At 39.7% G+C, this 24,922-nt stretch overlaps 2 protein-coding genes across 12 annotated transcripts in view; one reads left to right on the top strand and one right to left on the bottom strand.

The window, feature by feature from the left end:
* Window positions 1-7,315, bottom strand: part of PTAR1 (protein prenyltransferase alpha subunit repeat containing 1) — a 183,559-nt gene extending 176,244 nt beyond the window's left edge. For 2 of the 9 annotated variants that reach the window (XR_013635840.1, XM_078852887.1), the window contains exons 1-2: window positions 6,959-7,315; window positions 1,543-1,712 (exon numbers count right to left, since the gene is read on the bottom strand). Coding sequence is in view for 8 of the 9 variants with exons in the window: in XM_078852887.1 (XP_078709013.1) it covers window positions 1,543-1,712; window positions 6,959-7,044 (256 nt within the window). In the remaining variant the exon portion in view is untranslated. Of the gene's footprint in view, window positions 1-1,542; window positions 1,713-6,431; window positions 6,597-6,958 lie in introns of those variants that run through there. The other 7 variants (XM_073345208.1, XM_073345207.2, XM_073345203.2 and 4 more) reach the window with 5 other exon arrangements.
* Window positions 7,032-22,009, top strand: LOC140911675 (uncharacterized). Of its 3 annotated transcripts, none has more exons than XM_073345187.2 (13): window positions 7,032-7,193; window positions 8,819-8,895; window positions 10,300-10,532; window positions 10,641-10,769; window positions 12,397-12,483; window positions 12,906-13,197; window positions 14,335-14,617; window positions 14,776-15,012; window positions 18,802-18,878; window positions 19,592-19,696; window positions 19,791-20,002; window positions 20,354-20,518; window positions 21,438-22,009. In XM_073345187.2, exons 3-13 carry the CDS (start codon window positions 10,306-10,308, stop codon window positions 21,559-21,561), a joined length of 1,938 nt encoding a protein of 645 aa, XP_073201288.2. In that variant the 5' UTR covers window positions 7,032-7,193; window positions 8,819-8,895; window positions 10,300-10,305; the 3' UTR covers window positions 21,562-22,009. The 3 variants fall into 3 exon arrangements, with proteins under 3 accessions (XP_073201288.2, XP_073201287.2, XP_073201289.2); XM_073345186.2 differs by having other exon boundaries at window positions 7,032-7,464; XM_073345188.2 differs by lacking the exons at window positions 19,791-20,002; window positions 21,438-22,009 and having other exon boundaries at window positions 7,032-7,464; window positions 20,354-20,453.
* Window positions 22,010-24,922: the final 2,913 nt, after the last annotated feature.

Genomic DNA, 24,922 nt, shown 5'->3' with positions numbered 1-24,922 from the left:
TGGAGCACTTATGGTGGACCTCACCCACCTAAATCAAGATGCGTCTACACTAGTGAAAAATTGGGACTAGTTAATATAGATCTCTTTTCCTAATCTAGGCAAACCCTACTTGGGGATACATCTAAAATCCACCTGGAAACTCACACTGGAGCAGAGTACAGCAGCTCACTTAGTAAGTGGCATATGTCATTAGGAGACCCTATTGCATTGTATGATTTGCATCAGCTGCCTACTGATTTCCCAGTGTCGTTTAAAGGTAATGGTTTTAATCTAAAAAAGCCCTAAATATCTCAGAACCTACCTAAGTGAAAGGCTGCCTTTGTGCCCATGTAATCCTGTCACAACTACAATCACCAGGACTGAGAGGGTGCTGACAGCAAGGCACAGTTTGTGAGGGGCCACGGACTTTGGCATCCAACATACTCTTTGGTTTAAAACAGTTCAAATCCATTGACCATGAGGGTAAGCTGCAACGCACTTCTATTTTCCCCAGCTTTGGGGCAGAAAAGGGTGCATCTTATAAGTCTATCTTCATATCATAGGTGATATGATGATAGACTTATAAGATGTTTGAGGGCTACAGTTTGAGTGCCACTGTAGCAAAAGCATTTTCAACACAGTTCTCCTTTCCTTTCTTGTTCACATTTTTAAAGTATATTAGCATGATCCTGTGACTTGAAGGCGGTCCCCCCCCGACCTGTCCACAATGCAATAGATTTGTGATGTAACATCTAAGCTGCTGTACCAACCTACTGAACAGAGTTTTCAGTCCATTTACAAGAGGTATACGGTATTTCAGTTTTTCCGCAGAGACACAGATCTATTTTTCAAGGAATAACACTGAGAAATTTCATATTGCTTAGACAGATCTTACCCTTCATCCATAGCTTACAAACACAACTTTGTTTTACAGAGAAACTGAGTGATTTTATCCATAAAAGTCATTTGTCAAATGTCACAGCTATCCCTCCTCTCTAAATCATGCTGACCACCTAGTGACACTCCCACAAACGAAGCAGAACTTCACAGCCCTTTTCCTAAAAAGGATGTTAAAGTATTCAAAGTCAGCAATATCTTTAGACACTTGCAAAAGTGAGTTAGTAAAGCAAACAGGAGCTCTAGAACATAGATTTGTTTATATAAATGATTTCCCCCTCGGGTCCTATAAACCTTGAAAATCCCTCACTCCTCTTCCACCAAGAGCTATATATCATCAGTCTTCTGACCAAGAAGAGTTAGATAAAATTCCCTCCCAACACAGTAACATTTCTCCTGAATTAGGGAAAGGAATAGCTTCTCTCTCTACACCACTTACAGCTTGGGGACAAAAAAATGAGTTGGAATCTCAACTTAGGTAGAAGAAACAACTTACAAGATGGCCATGCTAGCTTGTGCAATAGGTTCCCTTTCTCCTTCCCCATTTCACTAGGTTATTCCAAAACACTACCAAGTATACATTTAAAGTGGACTGCATAGTATCAGAGATGATCAAAAACTACATAGTGGGAAACATACAGGAATTCAGTCAACCAAGTAACTTACCATCTTTGTTCAGCCATTGCTTTCTTTGTCTATAGAGGAGGAGTTTGTTGTGGACATATGGCAAAAGAAGCTTGACACACCAACTCTCCACGCCAAGCTTGTTTTCTATCAGCACTATAGGGCTCCGGTTATACCTGGCTTCAGGACAAGGTATTAACCCAATTTCATCTCTTAAAAATAAACACAAGTAAAATATAATTAGACAACTTATTTTCTTTTACCAATTATTACTCTAAACTTAACAGTCTGCCCACTTCTCCCATTCTACTCAGACCATATTACCCCCCCACCCCTCATTTTCTGATTTCTATGTCTTCTACCTCTGCCCACCTTCTTGGTTCTTGAACACACAACCTGGAAACTTCCCAGACATCCCACTTAAATATGCCTTCCTAACTAAATGCCTCATGCAGTAAAATAAACTTCACAAATAAGCTTCTTAAAATCTCTCTGACTCTATGAAGAGGGCAATGCGGTAAATTTTTACCAGCTACATTAAGTAAGGGGCAGTGGTTGCCAATGCGAGGACCTCAGACATCTACAACAGAGCCCATGGCTATTCCCTTATCTTTTAGAAGAAAGTGCTAGGCAGCTCAGATCTTTGAAGCGATCTAGCTAGGGAATTTGATTCAAGATAGAGCTTTGCATCCTAGAGTGTGTAGTCTCCACAGGCTGCATCTCTGTTCCAGTGTATGAAAATTAGATGTGGCCCTTGAGCAAACTTTTGCCAACCTTGCATTGAGGTATATATACTCTTGGTTTCAGCTGGAGACCGAGATATATACTGTATTTATTCATTGGGACAAGATATACTTCATCAACCTTGCAAGCCTGTCATGCAAGTTTACCAGCCCATGCTCAAAAAACCCTATACAACCCTACATGCCCACCCTTTACATGATGGGGGGGAGGGGAAAAGACACTCCTATTTATTCACTCAACCTCACAGCCACTCCACAAAACAAAAAAAATTCATCCCAGGCAAACAGAATTGCAAGACTGCTTTATACACTGTTTTTAACAACAAACAGGCAGGGCTTGTTCAGGGACGAATAAGCCAATATGAGACATACCAAGTTTAGAATGCTGACCAGCAAATAAATGCGTAAAATATATAGATGGCAGTATAAAGAAATTGATTTTAAATTGAACTATAGTTTAATTTGTTTGTCCAATAACTATACAAGCTACCTCAAGAATTAGAACGGTCTTTTGGAAAGCAAGTAGACTAGACTGCTATCAATTTAAGCAGCTGAGTGTTACTGTAGATTATAGCAAGTTTTAAATATTAGAAGGGACATCCAGAGTTTGTGCATGTTTACACTACAGCCCTAAATTGATCTATATTAGGTCGACTTAGCCACTGCAGTAATTATTATGTCCATACTATCCTCCTTCTGTCAGTGGTGTGCATCCTCAGCAGGAGCGCTTCCACCAACTGAACAGGGGCAGTGAGAGCACAGCTTCCTGTTGGGAGCCCAACTGCCCACCCAGGCTCTCGGCTCCCCGCTCCCAGCTGGGAGCAGAGGCCAGCCACCCAGGTTTCTTGGTTCTCTGAGCAGCTAGCCTCCAGGCAGGGATGTAGCTGTCTGGCTTGGAGCCATGAAATTGACAAGACAGCCAACAACCACGTTAGCAACATAGTGTGTACACAGAACACAGATACTGCATGGCTCTAACTACATTACTAACTACTACTTACTGCGTGGCTCTAACTACATAACTAACTACTAACGGACATAAGCCCTATGCCTCTTGTGGAGGTGGAGTTATTATGCTGATGTAGTACGGCACTTACATCGATGGGAGAAAGGCTGTAGTGTGTACACTGACAAAAGCTGCCTTATGTTGACCTAACTGTTTATTGTAGACCAGGCCTTTGTGATGGACACTTTTAGTATTTATGTTTTTGAAATCAAAATAAATCTGATGCAAATCAGACTACACTGCACACAACTGAGCTGCTGGATACACAATACCCAAAAAGCAGATTCCCCGCTCCCCGCCCAAACTGCCCCTGAACTAGAAAGTGGTAAAACTAGCGTCTCTTCATTAATCCACTGTATTTGTTTAATTTTGGAAATAGAAGACTTTTTATTCTGTTTTAGTGTTTAAAAGAATATGTGAATGTCTGAGTAATTCCCACCTATCTCAACATGCTGAGTTGAATGCTCTTCACAAATACAATTTTTCATACCCGAAAGACATAGCTTGGTCAACTTAACTTTTTGTAGATTGGGGCTCAGCGTGAAGTGACAGAAACAACTATAAGCAAGGTTGGGAGCTCTTTTTGTTAGAATATCACTAGGTTCCACCATCTCTGGGTTCGCAGCCTATTACTGTCCAATTTTTAAGTTAAGTTCCCTGCCCCCCCCCACCACCTCCAGGAGCCAGACCTGCTACTGGCCGCTTCCGGGGTGCAGTGCAGTGTCAGAACAGGTAGGGTCTAGCCTACCTTAGCCAGGCAGCACTGCTGATGGGACTTTTAACGGCCCGGTCAGCGGTGTTGACCAGAGCCGCCGTGACCCAGTGCCTTACATTCTGCGACCCAGCAGTTTGAAAACCACTGTCCTACATCACCAAGATTGCTGGACAGTGCACCTCTTTGTAAAAACTAAGACCCTAATCTTGCAAACACTTAAGTGTATGCATAATTCTGCTGATGTGAGCAACCACATTTGGCTTCAGTGGAACCACTTGCAAGTAATGTTATACACAAGGTTAAGTGTTCGTATGTCTGAGGCCAAAGATATTTTGCAATACCATTTTACAAGTTATGCAGATGTTCAAAAATAGAACATAATACGCTGAAACAGTCAGCCTCATTTTCTTTAGTGAAATATGACTCAGCAAGACAAGTCAAGTCAAGATGAGTCTTAGGTTGCATTTTTAATTACAAGAGAAATTAAAAGTAAGGTTTAAAAAAAAAAAAAAAAGGGCAGAAAGATACAAACTCTTCATCCTAATTAAAAACCCAATATGAGAGACAACAACTCAGTTTTACATTCAGCTTAGAACTTTACTTTTTATTGTCTCTTAGTGACTTTAGTGCCCAAGAAGCCTACCTGAATTCTCAAGGGGGTGGGTGTCGACCTACCCAGATTGAAGGGCCCATCCACTCAACCGTGTAAGGCTCAAAGGTTCAAAAGAAGAGTACTGGATGGGGTCACAAAGCAGACAACCCTGGACAGTGCCACTGCTCTGTGAAGGAGTTGGTGGACACGGTCCAGAGGAACTCTGCCCAAATGTGTGAAAAGGGTAGGAAAAGAAAGAAGACCTCACAATCACCAATCACTCACCCTGTTGAGCATCACCCATCCATCACCCGGTCCAGGGAGTTATCTGGGCCAGTGCCAAGGTTGAACTCAGGTCTTATGACTTGGTGGGGCCACAGACGGAGTATGCAGAGATGCAAAATAAAATGCAGCCAGAATCTCAGGAGAAGGTTCTGGAGGAGTCAGAAGATGGGCTGCAACCTGGCAGATTGGAGGTAGGCATGTTCCAGGGTCTCCTTCTCATGGCAGAAGGGGTACAGGTTGGCAAGGCTTTGGAGCAGAGCACGGAGCAGCTCCGGAGCAGTGGAGCTGCAGGTTTTTGCCTGGAGCTGGAGCAGAACCGGAGCACAGCTCCAAAGCCCTGAGCATTGGGGGCACCTGTGAACCATGTCAGCCATGTGCCCATGTTCAGCTTAAGGAGCCCAGCTTGACAATCTTGGACACAGAAGTCCCTTCTTTATCTACAGAACAGATATAACAGCAGCAGCAGCTTTCCCACACTGTCCCACCAATAAGTATCTACCCTGACCTCCCGGTAGCACACTTAAGCATGCTATGCCAGGTCAGTATCAAAGCACACAAACTTTTACTTCTAACCTACTTTTCTCCATGAAGGAAGTTGGAAACAGCAGCACATTCTTAACAAATAAGTGTTTTAGCCTGGTACCCCTGAAATCAAAGGGAGTTTTGACAGCGTAGAATGTGAAAAGAAGCAAAAGCCCTTCTTTAGGTCGCACACAAACATTGACTGTTTAAGTGCATTAATGTCTCACTATAAATTTTATAAAGAGTTTATGGCTAAATCTAGTTTATGGCTAAATCTAAAAAGCCTTATTTCTGACAGCATCCATATGCTACAGTTTAAAGCCTAGCTACCTGCCAAGGCTGCTAGTCACCTTTATGTAATCCTAAGGATTTCTGTCACCTAGAGGAGAGTTATTGTAGCCGTGCTGGTTCCAGGACATTGGAGAGACAAGGAGCGTGAGGTAGTATCTTTTACTGGACCAACTTCTGTCGGCGAAAGAGACAGGCTTTTGAGCTACACAAAGCTTAAGCCCCAATCCTACTATAAATGCTACATGAGTGGACCCCTGAGCCAGGTAGAATCCATTACAGGGTCGGGGCCTCAAGGAGGCACTGTCATTTCAAAATTTAGATTTCTTTAACATTATTTAAGATTAAAAGGAATGTTTCCATGCATTTCCAAAAAAAAAAAAAAAAAAAATCCAGTGGAAGCCTCCCCCCCATACACAAATAAATTCTCCCATATTGTGTTTACAAACAATGTGCAGCACTGGGGTGAAACAGTCCAACAGACCTTGTCAATCCAACAGATTAAAAAACAACAGTGGAAAGATCTATGATTTTTATATCGTGCCTATCATCATGGTATGTCAGAGCCCCACACAATCCCAGAACAAAGAGATAATTCTCTACTATCCAAGATGAGAAGGGGGGGGGGGGGGGGGGAAACCACCAAAAGAAAATCAAAAAGCATAAAATAGTGAGGCAGAAATTAAATATTTATAATTTGTCCTGTTTCAATAATCAGATTTGTTTTTAATTACTGAGGTTAGACTAATAACTGGTCAGTGTCCCTTTAACCTTACCGACCTCAGGTATGTCGAAATTGATGCCATAAGCCAAGTATACATGACTGCGAAAGAAGTTAACCTAATTAAGGCCGGCGCCTCGGGGAGTCAACAGATCCAGAGGCCGGCCACAGCTGACTTCATCCGTGCGACCTTGGGCGAGACTGGTGAGAAGGGGACTACTGGAATCCGGTCCTTACCCCTCTGGAGCCCACTTTCCCCAGCTGCCAGGCTCGGATCACCTCCCTGGCGGGGGCAGGGAGAGGCGTCAGCAGGGGTGTCTGTGAAGCGCTCAGAGACCCTCGCAGAGAAGACAGCCGGGGTGCTCGTCCCACACCGGGGCGAGGGGCTGGCGGGAGGGGCGGGTCACCCCCACTTTGCTGAGCGGCCCCAGAGCGGAGGGTGCTGCCCCTACCCCGCACGGGACAAGCGGAGACCAAGTCGGCGCCGGGGTCTCCGCTTGGCCCCTGTGGGGCTGCCCCGGGGAAGCTGGAGCCCGGCAGCCGCCGCTCTCCCCCGCAGCCCGGCGAGTCCCCGCGCCGCACTCACATGTGGGGGTTCCGCTTGAAGGCGTTGTTAAGGTCCTTCACCACCCGCTGCACCAGCACCGCCACCTCCTCCGGAGACTCGGCCATCTTCGGCCCCCGCCGCCGAGCGAGGCTAGGCGAAAGCGCTTCCGGGTCGGCGGCCTAGCGAGGAGGAACGAGCCGCTCCCTGGCAACGGCGGCCACCCCGGCCGGGCGGCGGCAGCAGCGGGACAGGCCGGCTCGCCGCGCTCAGCCAGGTTACCCCCTCCCCGCGCCCTTCTGCCCCGCGCGTCGTCGCCTCCCGGCTCCAGCGGCCGTAATCCGAGCCACCAGGCTTGAAAAGAGCCGCGGCACCGCCTGGGCTCTTCCGCCAACCGCCCTGAGCCCCCCCCCCGGGTGTGCCGAGCGTGTCTGGGGTGGAGCTCGCCCTTGCACCAGCCTGACACCGCAATCGCACAGACAAGGGCATGTGGCGGCTTGACGCGGGGATCCGGAGGAGACGGTTACCTGAGAGGATGAGGCCTTATGGTAGCTTGTTCCGACAATTAAAAACCAAATCCCATGTCTCCTCCGAAGGAGGGGTGCGGCGCACCCTGCAGCCCCTGCCCTGCAAACATCTGTGTGCTTATGTTTGCAAACATGAGTAATCCCATCTAAATCGGTGGGATAGCTCGCGTGGGTACGGTTAATGTGCAGAAGCAGAAGCGTTTGCAGCAGGCCCCCTAACTCTTGTAACGCCTGCTTCATGCGTGCTGGTTTTTGTTCCACACGCAGGCTTGTGACTTTGGGTCTTCTTCCCCAAGCTGTTTAAAGGAGGCTTGAGGAGGATCTTGGGTATATAATCGGCAAACATCTTCGTCACTAAACTGAGACCTTTCTGAAAATGCCCCTAAAATTAGTTCAAAATATGACTTTGACTTTAAATGACCCTGATTATGCTTCTAGTTGAGAATTCTTTTAAATAGCTACGCAGCGGTTCTCAGACTGGCCTAGGACTCAAAAGTGGGTCACCACCCTGTTTTAATGGGGTCGCCAGGGTTGGCATTAGACTTGCTGGGGCCAAAGCCCAGTCCCACTGCCCCGGGGCCAAAGAAGCCCAGGGGCTTCAGCCCTGGGTGGCAATGCTGAGGGTACAGTCTCCCCCACCTGGGGCTGAAGATCAGGCTTTGGCTTTCCCCTGTCCCCCCACCTGGGGCAGTGGGGTTCAGGCAGGCTCAGGCTTTAGTTCCCTCTCCCCCACCCCTTTGGGTCGTGTAGTAATTTTTGTTGTCAGAAGGAGGTTGCAATGCAATGAAGTTTGAGAACCTCTGAGCTAGATAAATCTGTCACTTTAAAATCTTTCTTAGGATATCAAATAGATCAAATAATATTTGTAATCTTTTTTTTTTAAAGTTTGACAATGAAGTTTATTTTCCTATTTTATTCTTAACTTGGAAAATATTAAACATTTTATTGAGAGGTAATAGAAACAAAGGAGTGCCTTTTGTTTACTTCTCTGTGGACTGTAGTGATATAAATTGGATTGCAGATCACCTGATTTTTGTTTGGCGTCGCAATGACATTTACTCAAGGAAGGAATTCATAGGTTTCTGTAGTAAAAGATATTGAAAATACTAGCAGTTTTATGAAAAAAGAGAAAACCTGTTAATTTTTATAGGATAGAATCTTAATGCTGTATATATGCTATGGAAGACATCACCAGAAGGCAACGTTACTGTTGGACCTGTTCTGTGCATGACAGACTCAGAATTTGAACTCTCTTCTTGCTGGCCCTGTCCATTAAATATTAAAGAGGCAGGATTTTCTATGGTGTTTTGTCTCTGTTCTTTTTAAAATTTTTGTACTTCAAAAATATTTTATGATTTTTTTTTTTCTGTTCAAGGCATGGTGTAAGCAACACTAAGCATTACTTTACCCGTGGTCACTTTGCATGCAGTTCCCATACAATCCATCTTCTCTGTAAGTACAATGTTGAAAAATGTTATAAATTGCATGCATGAAAGTAATGTTGAATACCTAAAACATTATAATAAAACATATCCTAAACCTAAACCCTACATTTTAAAAAAGTCTCAAAAATATAAATCATTATCCAAAACACAAACCAGAAAAACCAATTTGGTATACATAGGTAAAAAATATTATCACAAAACAGCCGAATAGCGTGAGTTCTGGGGTTCTTAATAAGTAGTCACAGACAAACTTTCTTTACTCCAAGATTTTCATTGGCAAAAACAATTTCCATAGGCAAACAAAAACCACGCAATAAACAAGCAAACTTACACTACCACAGGCATACCAGATGTCATGTTTCAGCCTACTTTTTATTGCCTCTCCAAAAATCTTAGGCTTAAGTGTTGTCATTTTCTGAATTTGAGAATATGTCATTAATATTAATATAAAAGGCATATAAACTTGCTCTTTAATATAGTTCATTTTCACCTCCTGGTCATTTATCCTCTTGTTGCCTTGAGCTGTGTTGCATTCCAGGTCATCCTTCCGCTACAGGATACAAGTAACTCGTATTTAGAGTTCTTCAGATCCTGAGAGAGAACATTAGGGCCCTGGCATGAATCAGTTTCACACTTGATCTACAATTCTGACTGCATTGTTCACTTGGAGTTGAGATCACTTGTGACTAAATTTAATTCCCTTCCTTTTCTGCTGGTGTTCAATGGTCAGTCCAGTTGCTCACTCAAGTCAGTAACCCATACAGGTCAGGCATACACACAGACACTATGGGCTACCCTATTTTGGAACTCCAAAAATATTCTTAAATGCCAGGACCTGATCATGCAAACACACGCTTAAAGTTAAGCATGTGTGAATAATCCCATTGCCTTCAAGTTAAAGTTAAACAAGTGCATAAGTATTTACAGGACTAAGGCATTAGGTGTAATGTGCACATAGGAGCTTTAACACAGTTTAATATGCTTTACATTTAAAGCTTTGGTTACTGTTGTTTTAAAATAAACTGTTTTTTCCCTTCCCTTCAGTTCTTTTTTTGTCATATAAACGAGCAACAGCCATATTAATGTGCACTTGCTCATTTATATGTAAAACTAGCAATTTATACATTTGTTATTCTAATATCCAATCTAATCCCTAAAACATAAGGACTAAACTGTGCCCCCCGATATACATGTATATCTCTCATGGACTTCAGAGAGAGTTATACTCACTTATCTGAGGGCTAGAACTTGGCTATAAATGAAGATTTTAACCTTAACTCTACACCACAAATCTATTGTATTTTGTTGTCATTTTCCAAAAATTATAACTTACTACTCTTATGTATCCTGTAATGACTAAAACTGAATGTTATGATAAAGAGGACTAAAGTTTAATTTAATCATTTGAAAGCTTGCAATGTCGTCGTCATCATCCTCTTCATCCTCACCATCACCACCACCAAGGCGACCTGGTAGACCCACCATATATTCCCCGTCAGAAAAAAAAAGGAGGAGAAAGAGTCTAGAGAGAAAAAGGGCTCAATCAAGGATATGTATAAGAGAACAAATAGGAAGATGGATGTCACTTAGGGAAACGCTTAATGTCTTCTCACATGCTGAAGTTGCCAAGTTTTTGCTAGACTTGTAAGTAATTCAGATGTCCTATATATTAAATATCGTCATCTAAAGAGAAATGTGAATTTTATTCTGATTGGTTTCTTTTTGATACTTTCATCTTATTTTGTAATATAGATATGACAGTTATGAAAACCGAGATGTGTGCAAGGAATCGGAAGTGAAAATACAGGCAGTGGATGGAAACTCAACATTAAATGCAGAAGAGGATGTGCCAGAGACCTCTTTAACAGCAGGCACCGAAAGGTGACTTAAAATCCTTTTTAAATTTTTTTCTCTTCGTTTTTTCCATGAAATTGTGTAAAAATAAAAAAGCATTGATAGTGAAATAACTCCCATTCATGTGATCATTCCTCTAGGCCAGGGGGTCCCAAACTTAGTTTGGAGCTGGTTCAGGGTAAGCCCCTGGCGGGCCATGAGATGCTTTGTTTACCTGAGCGTCCACAGGTACAAGTCCACTTGCAGCTCCCAGTGGCCACAGTTCACCATTTCCGGCCAAAGGGAGCTGCAGGAAGCTGTGGCCTGGCCCGTGCTGCTTCCCGTAGCTTCCATTGGTTGGGAACAGCAAACTGTGGCCACTGGGAGCTGCGAACAGCCGTACCTGTGAACACTCAGGTAAACAAAGTGTCTCGCAGCTCATTAGGGGCTTACCCTGAACCAGCCCCGAACCAAGTTTTGGAACCCCTGCTCTAGGCCATGGTGCCACCCACCTCGTGGGGCTGCTTTCTTGTGGGCCAAAGCTAGGTTGATGTATATGTGAGTGGTCAGAATTAGGATCTTAGTCCTGCAAGACACTGAGCAACCTAAACTGTAGGATGAGTCCTCTCAATTTCCTTGTAAGCTGAGGGCGCTTACAGGTCTCAGTCCCTAATTTGTACTAATGCAGCCTATGGATAAAGATTCATACAGCTCTGTGAAGATGCAAATAATTACATAAGTACTGAGCATTAGAGTCCTTTTTCTTCTCTCCCACATCTCTAATCTCTCCGTAACTCTCCCTTCTCCATGACTTCCCTAGCAAAATGCTACAGGAGGCCACTCCCTGGAATGCCATCCTTGATCTTAGATAATTAGTCCATTCTGCTGTGTCTTCCAAGAAAGTGGAGGTTGCTCTATCCTTTGCAGTAGGCCTCAACTCAGTAGGACATTTTGCGTGAGAAGAAGAGAAGGACTTTGTCTTCTATGACTCATGTAATTCTGGATAATGTGATATTATTAGTCCTGCCTCAGCACAGGGGGATGGGCAAGATGACCTCTTTTGGTCCCTTCCAGACCTACATTTCTATGATATTAGGAATTTTACATAATGTTTTACAAATCTGAGTTAACTATATGGAATTGCATAAATATTCTGTATGCTAATTTTAATTTTCAAATAAGACAATGAAATTTAAAGGAGAGGTTATAAGTATACTGGGCAATAGCACATTTACATTCAGTGCAAAAGAGATCAGAATAAATTATCATTTTCTCACTTTTCAGTGATTGACCCACCTATCCCTCAAAGTATTTACGAATGGGACTTCTTTCGTGTATTAACTTACTACGTACAGTTCTCTTGTCCAAAACTTTAAAATCATGTGTGAATTCACTATGCAAAATGTCTATACTAAAAGTTCAGTGTTGTAAAATTTGCATTGCAAAAATCCAGTGTTTCCCATCTGAAGGCAAGGTGGGTTTTTTGGATGGTTTGCTTTATTATTTTATATAATGAGATGATGATGTAAGTAGCTGAGACACTTGCATCTTGATTATATGGTATATCCATGGTTTGCTACATGGTGAAGAATCTCAGCAATGTAGAATTTTATTTCCAAGGATAAATTTAAATGTTTATTAAATGTTGCTTCTTTTGGCTAAATTTATTTAACAGATTGCCATGTGAAGATTTAGAGGATGAATCAACAGACAGTTCAGGGGAGGACTGTACTATTGATAATGACTATGACCTTTCTAAAAGGTAAGTAGTATTTTAAGATACTATATTGTTGAGTTATATTTGGTATAACAGTGTATTAAAACTGGAAGTACGAAATAAAAAGTTATATATGCTATTTGCCATCAATCTAAGTTGTTTGCTTCATTGTAAATGTCACACACCTTGTTAGTGACTTAGACTGGTCTGACTCATAATAATTTTTGCTTTCTAATTCTCATGCCCCGAAGCTCTGCAGGGTAGTGTTTTAATGTGTTCCCATTTAAATTTAAAAAAACTAATTCATTTTAGGCTTTCTAAAATCTTTTTTTTTTCCTTCTTTACATTTACCTTTTTAAAAAAACAGCAACACCTGAACCCAGTTTTTTTCAGGGTCTAAATTACTCAGTGTGTCTTAATTCATGTGTTATATTTATAATGCATTCTAATTGTCTGTATTTGTTTAGTTTTTCTTCAGTTAAACACTTGAAAAATGTGTCTATAGCAGAGGATATATTGGGTATTACAGATGAATGTGATGATGGGTCACAAGGTGACTTTATAGAAACCTTTGAGGAGACAACTCATGATATGACTTTGGATGACACCCAGGATATTTCTCATGAAAAAATTCACATTGTTTATGAACGATCCCTTCTTCAACTAGCCAAAAAAATTGTTGTACCAAAATGTATGTTTTGTGCTGGTGAAGTTGATATTTCTGTACAGCCTGTTTCCTCCTGTGTGCATTTGATATGGGTGAGTAATATATCTTGTAAATCTCTCTCTCTCTCTAACTACTTCACAATATGTTAATAGTAGTTTAATTTTCTATGGTCCTGATCCTGCAATCAGATCCACATGCAGGGGAGGGATAGCTCAGTGGTTTGAGCATTGGCCTGCTAAACCCAGGGTTGTGAGTTCAATCCTTGAGGGGGCCATTTGGGGATCTGGGGCAAAATTTGGGGATTGGTCCTGCTTTGAGCAGGGGGTTGGACTAGATGACCTTCTGAGGTCCCTTCCAACCCTTATAGTTTATATCTATGTGCAGAGCCCTGTGGAGTTTCACTGACTTAAATGAAACCCCATGGATCCTGCACAGTATCCTTTTGAAAATAATTACTTCCACAAAGGTCAGCCCACATGGGTCTAATTACAGGAGTGAGACCTTAGTGCTTATTTTTAATATCCTCGGGCCTGTTTCTGCATATCCTAATTTGGTCAGTAGTTCTCACTTGCTAAAGTAATTACGTTGAGCCCAATGGGGTTACTCAGATGAGTAAGGACTACTTACGTAAGTAAAGGTGTACAAGATAAGTCCCTATGTTTTCCGATGTGAGCTTTTCTATATCTTTTATTTTATCATATATCATATCCTATCATTGAGTGGACATACTTAAATAGGGTCCAAAATGTATATATTGTAAAGTCAAGCTTTCAAAAAACTGAAGACCAATAAAAATATTTCCAGAATAAAAAAAAAAATGAAATAAGCAAATATTATCCCTGCAGTCTCTTTGAAACCCTGGCGTTGTAACACTAAGAACTGGAAAGTGAAGGTGACTTTACAAGAAGCTAAACAAATTCATTGGTTTTTTTTTTTTTTTATTGTTCCAGTTGAGAGACATGTAAACAGTAAATAAAAAGCATAAATAGTAATGAGTTCATTGGATTTCTAAAATTCTTTAATTTTTAAGGAGTTGATAGTAATATATGTAAGATTCTTTATTATCAGTGTTTTGTTTTGTTTTTTAATTAAAAGTGCCCCTTAAAACTATCCATATAATTCTAGATCTAATTTTTAGTCTTGTGGCTTGTTGTAATGCAAACAATAAGGACACGGCCTCACTTATTTCTTTTTGTTTTATTCTTTTGCTTAACTTTCAACACGTCTAGAAATGTAGTGCAGGACATATAGCATTTGAATGGTCTTCTCAACCCTTGGTAAAAGGACAGACACATGCAGGAGACCTTGCTTTATCTGCTGCAATCATATTGTCAGGAAACAATTTTGGAAAAATTTCACAAATGGCAAACTTTATGAAGTTGACATTCGTAAGTGCAAGTACATTCTTCAGAATGCAACGTCACTTTATTGTTCCAACTATAGAATCCTTCTGGTGTCGAATGAAGCAACACATTTTAGAGGAACTACATGGGAAGGAAGTAGTCATTATGGGTAAATAAAGCCTTTCAAAACTTACTTGTTTTTTGGATACCTCATCCAAATTTGTTCCTTGATTTTTTAAAAATATTCTTAATACATTTATTAAAATAAGTAACCTTGGTTTTATTTCTCTCAGAATAAAACTTTTCTATTTAATTCTTAATGTGCAGGAGATGGACACATGGATGGCCCTGGCCACTCTGCACAGTATTGTGTATACTCATTCATGGATTTAGAAACTAAACAAATTTTAGCTATTGAAATAGTGGATAAACGCAAAACGCAACTGAACTCCCCATTTATGGAGAAGGAAGCCTTTCGAAGAGGATTACAAAAGTTGTTGGATGAACAGCTAATGGTCAAAGAAGTGGTTACTGATTCACACTCTCAAATCTCTGCTTTGATAAGTAACTATCATTCTTAACTTTTTATAAAGGCTCTACAAAACTCTGTAAGTTCAAGGCATACTGTTAGATAGTTTAGGCCCAACATTTTACTTTCCTGAAAAATCATCTCTTTGAAAATAGCTGCTGGATTTTCAATTTGTATTTTTAAAAAGAAATCCATTATACCAATCTCTGAAGAATTAAAACTGTGGTTCCCTTTTTTTGTGTGACTAACGCAAAAAGAATGTTTACTAATGTTGCTGTCCACTATTGGCTTCCAGTAGTTTACTACCTGGAGGTTAAATTTCTTCCCTCAGAACTGGGAGTGCAACTCCCAGTGATGTCAGTTGGAATTGCCCATAGGTATCTGAAGAGAGAGTTTGGTCCTAGCAGCCCGGATTTTGCTTTAAACAAATAAGTAATTATTATTCGAACAAGTAGTCCCATTGACTTCCATAAGACTGTTTCTGAAGGAAAGGATTTCCAGCATTTGTATTTAACACTGTTCACAAAGCACTGCTGAACTAATCAGTGATAGCGCATAAACAAGGAAATAAAAACCAGCATTTTAATGTCAGACTGTTAAATATACAAGGTAGGAAGAATCAGTATTTGCCAGATAGGAAGGACATAAGGAAAGACACTTCACTATCAAGTTTCTAAAAAAGTTTTGCTGGAGCTGGTTGAAAAATGGGGAGGCTTTCTTTGGAAATTTTTGATTTTCGGCAGAAATTCAAAAATTAAAAATGCTGCTGTACTGTCTCATGGGAGCTGTAGTTTGGGCTCCTCAAGTTCTCATTCTTCTCTATATACCCATAATCCGACCATTTCACCATCCTATGATGTACTCAGGTCTTCCTACTTGGACAGAGGAAGTGGATGTATGATATCATAGTAGTCTCTGGCCATGGTGCATCATGTGGTATGGCTGAAAGTGGGGCCCATACAAGAGAATGGGGACATGAGGCAACCTAAGTACATCTCCAAGGAGGCACTGCAGGAGCATTCATAAATCAAGATATTTTGGTTTTCAGCCGAAAAATTGAAATTTTCTGTGAGAAAAAAATGTAGTAAAAAATACAATTTTCTGTTGAAAAACATTTTTAACAGAAAGTTTTCAACCAGTTTTAAAACTCTGTAGTTGACAGTGTACTTTTAAGGCTTACTTCTGTATTATTTTTCTACTATACTACTTTAATTATGTAACTAGAATTTCAGCTAAGTCAGATAACACGAAGTATAATGTATTTCAAGCCATACATAAGGGTCAAAATTAGGGCTGTCTGTTTATCGCAGTTAGCTCACGTGATTAACTCAAAAAAATCATGATTAATTGCAGTTTTAATTGCACTATTAAACAATAGAATATTTAATAGAATATAATTAAGCAATTGACATTTATTAAATATTTTGGAAGTTTTTCTACATTTTCAAATATTTTGTTTAAATTTAGAACACAGAATACAAAGTGTATAGTGCTCACTTTATATTATTATTTTTATTACAAATATTTGCACTGTAAAAATGATAAACACAAGAAATAGTATTCTTCAGTTCACCTCATATATGTACTATAGTGCAGTCTCTATCGTGGAAGTGTAACTTAACAATGTAGATTTTTTTTTTTTTTTGGTTACATAACTGCACTCAAAAACAAAACAATGTAAAACTTTAGAGCCTACAAGTCCACTCAGTCCTACTTCTTGTTCAGCCAATCACTAAGGCAAACAAGTTTGTTTACATTTACGGGCGCTAATGCTGCCCTCTTCTTATTTACAAATGTCACCTGAAAATGAGAACAGGTGTTCGCATGGCACTGTTGTAGCAGGCATTGCTAGGTATTTATGTGCCAAGTATGCTAAACATTCGTATGCCTCTTCATGTTTTGGATACTATTCCAGAGGACATGCTTCCATGCCGATGTTGCTCATTTAAAAAAAAAAATACATTAACTAAATTTGTGACTGAACTCCTTGAGGGAGAATTGTATGTCTCCTGTTCTGTTTTACCTACATTCTGCCATATATTTTGTGTTATGGCAGTCTTGGATGATGACCCTGCACATGTTGTTCGATTTAAGAACGCTTTCACTTCAGATTTGACAAGATGGAAAGAAGGTACCAATGTGAGATTTCTAAAGATAGCTACAGCACTTGACCCAGGGTATAAAAATCTGAATTGCCTTCCAAAATCTGAGAGGGACGAGGTGTGGAGCATGTTTTCAGAAGTCTTAAAAGAGCAACACTCAGATGTGGAAACTACAGAACCCAAACCACCAAAAAAGAAAATCAATCTTTTGTTGGTGGCATCTGACTCAGATGATGAAAATGAATGTGCATCATTCCACGCTGCTTTGTATTGTTATTGGGCAGAACCCTTCATCAGCATGGAAGCATGTATTCTGGAATGGTGGGTGAAGCATGAAGGGACATATGAATCTTTACCGCATCCGGTATGTAAATATCTTGCAACACTGGCTACAACAGTGCCATGCGAACTCCTGTTCTCACTTTCAAGTGACATTTTAAACAAGAAGTGGGCAACATTATCTCCCACATGTAAACAAACTTCTTTGTCTGAATGATTGGCTGAACAAGAAGTAGGACTGATTGGAGTTCTAGGCTCTAAAGTTTTACATTGTTTTATTTTTGAGTGCAGTTATTTTTTTTGTATACAATTCTACATTTGTAAGTTCAACTTTCATGATAAGAGATTGCACTACAGTACTTGTATGAGGTTAATTGAAAAATTCTGTTTTTTTCTTTTTTACAGTGCAAATATTTGTAATAAAAATAAATAAAGTGAGCACTGTACACTTTTTATTCTGTGTTGTAAATGAAATCAATATAGTTGAAAATGTAGAAAACATCCAAAAATATTTAAATAAATGGTATTCTATTATTGTTTAACAGAGTGATTAATTGTGATTAATTTTTTATAATCACTTGACAGCCCTAATCAAAATCCATCCAAAGGTTCTGGTGATGTAAATCTTGGAAAAATATCTTAAAATAGTCTGTTAAAGTTGTCAGAACCCCCAAGTGGAATAATAGGTCTAGCTTTTTTCTATAGATATGCCTACGCTGCAAAAAAAAAAAAAGTGTGTTTGTTAGCCAACTCAGGTTAAAATAGCAGTGAAGGCACAGCAGCTTGGCTTTTAAATTTGGATTAGAAACTTAAATTCAAATTCAGGCTCCCCTAGAAACTTGAACTTAAGCTATTAAAAAGCCATGTCTTCACTGCTGTTAGAACCCAAATTAATATTGCACTTTTTTTTTCCAGAGTAGACATATCTTACATTTTTGGGGTACAGTATCTAATGCGGATGGAAATCTGTGATACCCCTAAAAATCACGAGAAGTGCTGACTCATGATAGAGTACTGATGCTTGTAAGTTACAGGAGCTGTTATGTATAATTATGTAAACAATTTACAACAACTGTTCTTTTTACAATTAAGTTTTCATATTGCTGTCCAAAAAGGACTGAAAACTAAATTGTATTTGCTTTTATTTTAAATGGCATTATAAAATGTACTTTTAAAAAATTATATATGTTTCTGCTATCAGACATTTGTGTTCAACAGGCTTCCTTTCTTAACATTGTTATTATCCAGGTGTGTTAAACTGCTGTAGTGATCACTGAGCTTTAAGTCAGTTGTCTTCTATATGCTCTGCCAATGTGCATTTGGGGAAAATTCTGATAAATGAATTTTGAAAAAATAAAAGGTTTGATTTCACATAGGAGCTATGAATAAACTGAACAGCGATGAAAGATAAATCTAATTATTATGTATTTTTTTTATCCACAGCAAAGAAATTCCCCTGTGTAATCCATTCATATGACATATGGGGTGGTGCCAAAAATCTTGGACATAAATTAATTGAGGTAACATTTCTCTGAGTACAGAATAACTATGTATTTTGTAGTTACTTGTAATGGTATAATACAATTTATCATAGTACATTCAAAACATAGTATTTGACTTAATATCTCAGGGGTTTGATAATAAGATATAGAGTCTTTAACAGGTTCAAATCCAGCCCAGGTCAGTTGTGGTAGAATGCTATCACTAATGGATATGTAGTCAGTTCTGTGAAATATGTATGATGATCTCAGTTAATTTCTATGGGACAGATCCTCAGCTGATGTAACTTGTCATAGCTCTGTTGACTTTTAGTACCACTGAAGTCATTGGAGCTATGGCAATTTACATCAACTTAGGATCTGCCTCTCAGTATCCATAGCAGAAAAACCACCATAATTGATCCTAAGAGGCCTCCATTATCGCAGTCTCAGTATACCGGCAAAGAGTGAATGGTCTGGAGATGAACTAATCTCTCATCATTAGAGGTGTTTTTTTTTCCACATCAGTCAGGCAATGTGGAAAAGCTTATATTTCCATTATCTGTGCTGTACTATTATTATGATAGTTTATATTATGGCATTGGCCATAATTTGGTAGGTGTTGTACAGAATACAGGAAGACACTCTCTCTGCCTACAGAAGTGTTTACTATATGTCATTTCAGTAGATAAGTAGAGGACACACACAGGCAAGCCTTTTTGTCTTTAATAGTTATGCATATCTTTATTTTTCAGGCTAGCAGACAGAAAGATTGTCGCCGTCTTTTACAATGGTGTTCAGATATTGTCAATTATTTCTGGTTTTGCTGCAAGGAAGCAAATTCATATGAAAAATTTATTGTAAGTTGTAATTTAGAGTTAAATTGTAATATTCCAATACAATATTTTACTGCAGTAAATTACATTTTATTATCATGGTTTCTTAACATTGTAGGGAATGTGGTGTGGCTTAGTTCATCATGTGGTCAATGAACATCAGTGGGCTAGTGGAAACGGCATCATTGAGGGACGGTGCAAACATGGTCCTCAAATGGATGAAAGAGAAAAGGAATGGCTAGAAAAGGGAAGCAAACCTCACACTGAAATGTGCAGAATAATTTTGGATAAAAAGTTTCTGAGAAACATCCCATACTTTCTACAGTTTAGGTATAACGAATTTGAATTGTGGATGTTAGGCTGTCTTTGTTTCCTCCAAATTATTCTCTTCCCTTCCTACTAAAAATGAATGTAGACTGTGTGCCAAAAAAGGTAGTTTTGCATATATACTAAATCATTCAAACTCTCATTTAGTAGTACTAAACCACGTAACACAGTTGAAGCTAAGTGAATTTTAAATGTAACAATTGTAACTTGAGGAAAAGTTACTTGCTAATAAAAGAAAAAGTCTTTCTACACTTCATTAATATTTCTGTGCAAGTTATATAGTGTCTTCCTGATAATTTTAGTAATATGTTAAAGATGTTCTGAAAAACAAATCATATATTTATTTTTATAAAGATCCACATTTGATCTGGAACAGTTTCAGCAGCATGTGCATATGTATGCTCCCAAAAGTTTTGAATACTCCTATCCAGTGTACAGAGCAAGATGTTTTTTGGCTGCTATTGATTACAATATGCATTTGAACCGGCAAACCATGCACAATCAACAGAATCAGTTAATGTAAGTCTGTCATTGCACTAATCTATTGTTTCTTTTTTTTAGTTAATAGTTGCAGTTAATTGTCATTTGCTCTAAGAAATGAGCTTGTACTGTTACCTACAGCATTACACACACACTATTGACTAAATTTCTTGCTGAATTCAGGGGAGTTATGCCAGCAGAGAATTTGCTTTTTCTTATGTTAATACAAAGTTCAGGATTCTACATAATTTGCATGAGCGAGAGAGAGGGAACACACAGCTAGAGACAATTCAGCACTTGGACAAGTGTGCTCAAAAAGTACATGGTTCAGCCACAGTTTCAGCCTGTAGTAGCTAGTATGAACCTATGATGCTCACTAAGAAGCTACAGAGAAATAGTAAATACAACCAGTTGCTTTTCCACCTCCCTCAGATGGTGTCTTTGTCGGTCAATTTTATGCTGTGTTTGGATCCCCTGCCCACCTCAATCACTCCTTTACTCAATAATTGCTCAGCTGCAGCACAGAGAACCTTTATAAGTTTGACTTTGGAGAATGACCTAAAATTAATCTCCGAAAAGTCACTACACATAGGCCTCGCTGAGTTGTGTGAGCATGAATACAAAGTGGGGGAATGGGGTATATGTGAATAATCTGCCTTGTATCAGTTGATGTCAATCTTTTCCTCAGTGTAAATTGGTGAAGCTCCATTGACTTCAATTGTAAACAAAAGGATAGAGACTAATTACATTTTTGCAGGCTTTTCGGGGCTGATCTTGTAGCCCTTTTACTACACAAATTTCCCCACAGAAGTTAGTGTGTGAGTAGAGTTTGCAGGACTGAGGCCTTTAATTTATACATACTTATGGATGAAAACATGTATTTCTGTAATTATGTTGTTATATTCAGCATTTTTTCTCCTAATAAAACATTTCTCCCCCTTTTTTATTTTTCTAATAGATACCGTAGAATTTACCATAGGAAATCTGGGAGATGGACCTTGGTACCCAAGAAAGAAAATAAGCATTATGTATATATTGATGACATAATGGAGGAGATATTTCAACGCCGTTTGGGGATATAGCAAGAGGTCCTGAAGGCGAAACTTCTGAAACCAAATATTTCAAGACCAATTGCAAATTGCCTCCTTTCACAATTAAAAAAACCCCAAACTTCTCCAGGCTTATATTTATTGGAATTACCTATGGTAATGCTTTGGTTGTTTAGGAAGATATAGTTATTTAACCTTTTATTCTTGGGGAGTGGGAAGTAAACTATTTGTAGCGGTATTAATATCCATTTCTCGTGGGGCTGGTTTAATAGTCAAGTTATAATAACTTGCTAACCTTTTAATTGTGTGCCTGTGTATATACACACACACTATAACTTTTTAATTTTGGGAACAATGTTTCTCAAAGATGAAAACTACTTTTTGATAAAAGTGATATGCACATTGTTTATGTATGATAAATTGTTTTCAGTATGAGTGATATAATGTCATAGATTACAAACTTTTGTATTTATTTCAAATAATCAGTGTCATTAAATAAAAAAGATACTGTTAGGTCTGTTGGGCCCAAAATTTCATTTACCTTAACATTGTAATAATTTTATAACGATTGTATGAATGTAGTGGTTTTTCATTTTTGCATTGTTTTGCTAATATGTCATTAATCCTTACAATTCCTTTGTGGGTTTAGGTGTTATTCTACTGGTGGGAAGCTGAGAAAGGAGTTAGGTGACTTGTCCAAGGTCACAGAGGGACTTGGTGTCAGAACTGGAGCAGTCTGTCAAGAATTCTTGGCTACCAGTCTGGAATTTATACCTTTTCTCTAATGTGGCAGTTTCTCAAGATTTAAATTCTGTGTTTTAAATACTTCATTTTGTATGTCTCTCTAAAAATATGTGATCTGCCACTGTACATAGATTACATTAATTTTATTATAGTGTAATTTTTTAAAGTTTTTAAAATTACTTATACAGGGCACTAGGCAGAGATGCTCAGGCAGCACATTTCTCATTTTGATTTTTCTATGAGCTGGTGCTGCATTAATATGAGGGTGGCCCCTTTCATAAATTTTAGTACATGTACACACATTTACTTAACATATTTTCTGTATATGAAACATGTTCTTCCCATATGGGTTTTGAGGCTATAATTGCGTGGTCAGCCTAGAAAGTATTTGTTGGGCTTAACTGGGGCCCATGGGAGCTTTGGAATGTCATGCTTTGGTAGGGCTGTGGCAATTTGAGAGATCTGTACAAATAACTATCCTCAAGACTTCAGAGTAATCAAAAAACCTTGGGGAACTGAAAGTCTTTTTCTTTCTTTTTCTCCCTTTAACTAATATCTAATCTTTATAATCTACCTTAGTCCTCTTGGTACCATGCTATTTAACACAAAAATAATTTTTTTAAATTAAGTCCATGGAAATGTTATAGTTACAGTGGGAATAGTTAATTGATAGAATCATAAAAATAAAAAAGCCCCACTCCTGCAGTTCACTTTTGCAAGGGTACTCTGATAGGTTCGTTGGTTTCAAAACTGTGAATATGATGGTAAAGATTGACATCCTTGCTCTGTATTTTCAGAGGCACAAGTACCAATGTGCAGTTTCAACAACTGCTCCTATTCTTTATCCTATTTTTTAAAGTTTAATTTTGGTTATATTTGCTGTCCAACAAAAATTTAGTAACAAAGGTGACACAGTTGCTCCAGACACTTTTGCTGTACTATATTATTGCTGTGTATGGTAACTCCTCACTTAACGTTATGTTCCTGAAAAATGTGACTTTAAGCGAAACAATATTAAGCTAATCCAATTTCCCCATAAGAATTAATGTAAATAGGGGGGGTTAGGTTCCAGGGAAACTTTTTTTTTTTTTTTTGCCAGACAAAAGACTATATTTTACACACACACACACACACAGTATAAGTTTTAAACAATTTAATACTGTACACAGCAATGATGATTGTGAAGCTTGGTTGAGGTGGTGAACTCGGAGGGTGGGATATTTCCTAGGGAATGCCTTACTGCTAAATGATGAACTAGCAATTGGCTGAAGTCTCACGGGTTAACTCGTTAATGTAGCCTCACACTGTACACGACAGCAGGAATGGACGTAGAGGAGACAGCATGGCAGACAGAGACACACACCGTGTTTGTGTATGAGTGTGTGAGAGAGAGGGAGATGCACATTTCCCCTTTAAGTACACTGACCCACTCTTAAGTAAGCTGCCTTGTTTAATCAGCAAGCTGAGACCACAGGGAGTATTGCACAACTTTAAATGAGCATGTTCCCTAATTGATCAGCAGTGTAACAACAAAACAACGTTACGGGATGACTTTAAGTGGAGTTACTGTACTGTTATTTTCTCTTTTAGTTACATTTAATACATATTATACTAAGTGCTGAGTATTAGGGCTTGTCTACCCTACAAAGTTAAGGCGACATAAGGCAGCTTATGTTGAACTAACTGTGGAGGTGTACACACTGCAATGTTCCTCCTGCCAATTTCTCTCTCCTGCTACAGCAACATAATAAAATCACTTCGACATGAGGCGCAGTGCTTAGGGCAATGCAGTGTCAGTGTGGACACCATGTTGCTTATGTCGCCCAAAGCGGCTTCCAGGAGGTGTCCCACAGTGCCCGTTGTGAGTCCTTTGGTCACCAGTTTGAACTCTGCCCTTCTGCCAAGTAGACAGGCATGCGCCTCTCTCCCTTTAAAGCCCTGGGAATTTTTGAAATTGCTCTTCCTGTTTGCTCAGCGTGGACAGCTCAGATAGCATCTGCCCAGCTGAGCATGCCGTTGCCCAGCCGCAAACACACTCCTGCTTGGAGCACACCGGAGGTGGTGGATCTGCTGGGTCTTCAGGGAGAGGAGGCTGTGCCGTCACAGCTTTGCTCTAGCTGTGCGAACTTTGATACCTATGGTCAGATTGCTTGTGGCATAGAGAAGGGGTATGATAGGGTCATGTAGCAGTGCCATGCAAAGATCAAGGAGCAGAGGCACGCGTAGCAGAAGGCAAGGGAGGCCTATGGTTGTGCTGGAACATCGCCAAAGACATGCCGCTTGTACCAGGATCTGCATGCCATCTTCAGCGCTGACCTCACTTCCACTGCCAAGAGCCCTGTTGATACTTCAGGGGGGCTGGAGACAGTTGCTATTGGAACGAACCCCAAGGATGACATAGTGGACAAGGAAGTGGAGTTGGAGGAGGATGGGAGACAGGCGACAGTAACATCCGGTGGCGTGGTGAGCCAGGATCTCTTTTAAACTCTGGGGAGGTCTAACCAGTCCAAGTACTTCAGCTCTTGCATGACTGATGCAGGAGAGGGAAGCTCTGGTAAGTACTCATTGTTAAGGCTGCAAGTTTGTCACGGATTCCGTGACCTCTGTGACTGGCTCAGGGGCAGCTCAGGCAGCCTCTGCACCAGGTGCA

This window comes from Lepidochelys kempii, chromosome 5, assembly GCF_965140285.1.
Source record: "Lepidochelys kempii isolate rLepKem1 chromosome 5, rLepKem1.hap1, whole genome shotgun sequence".
NCBI classification, from domain to species: domain Eukaryota; kingdom Metazoa; phylum Chordata; order Testudines; family Cheloniidae; genus Lepidochelys; species Lepidochelys kempii.
This window is presented reverse-complemented; position numbering and strand designations above follow the sequence as displayed.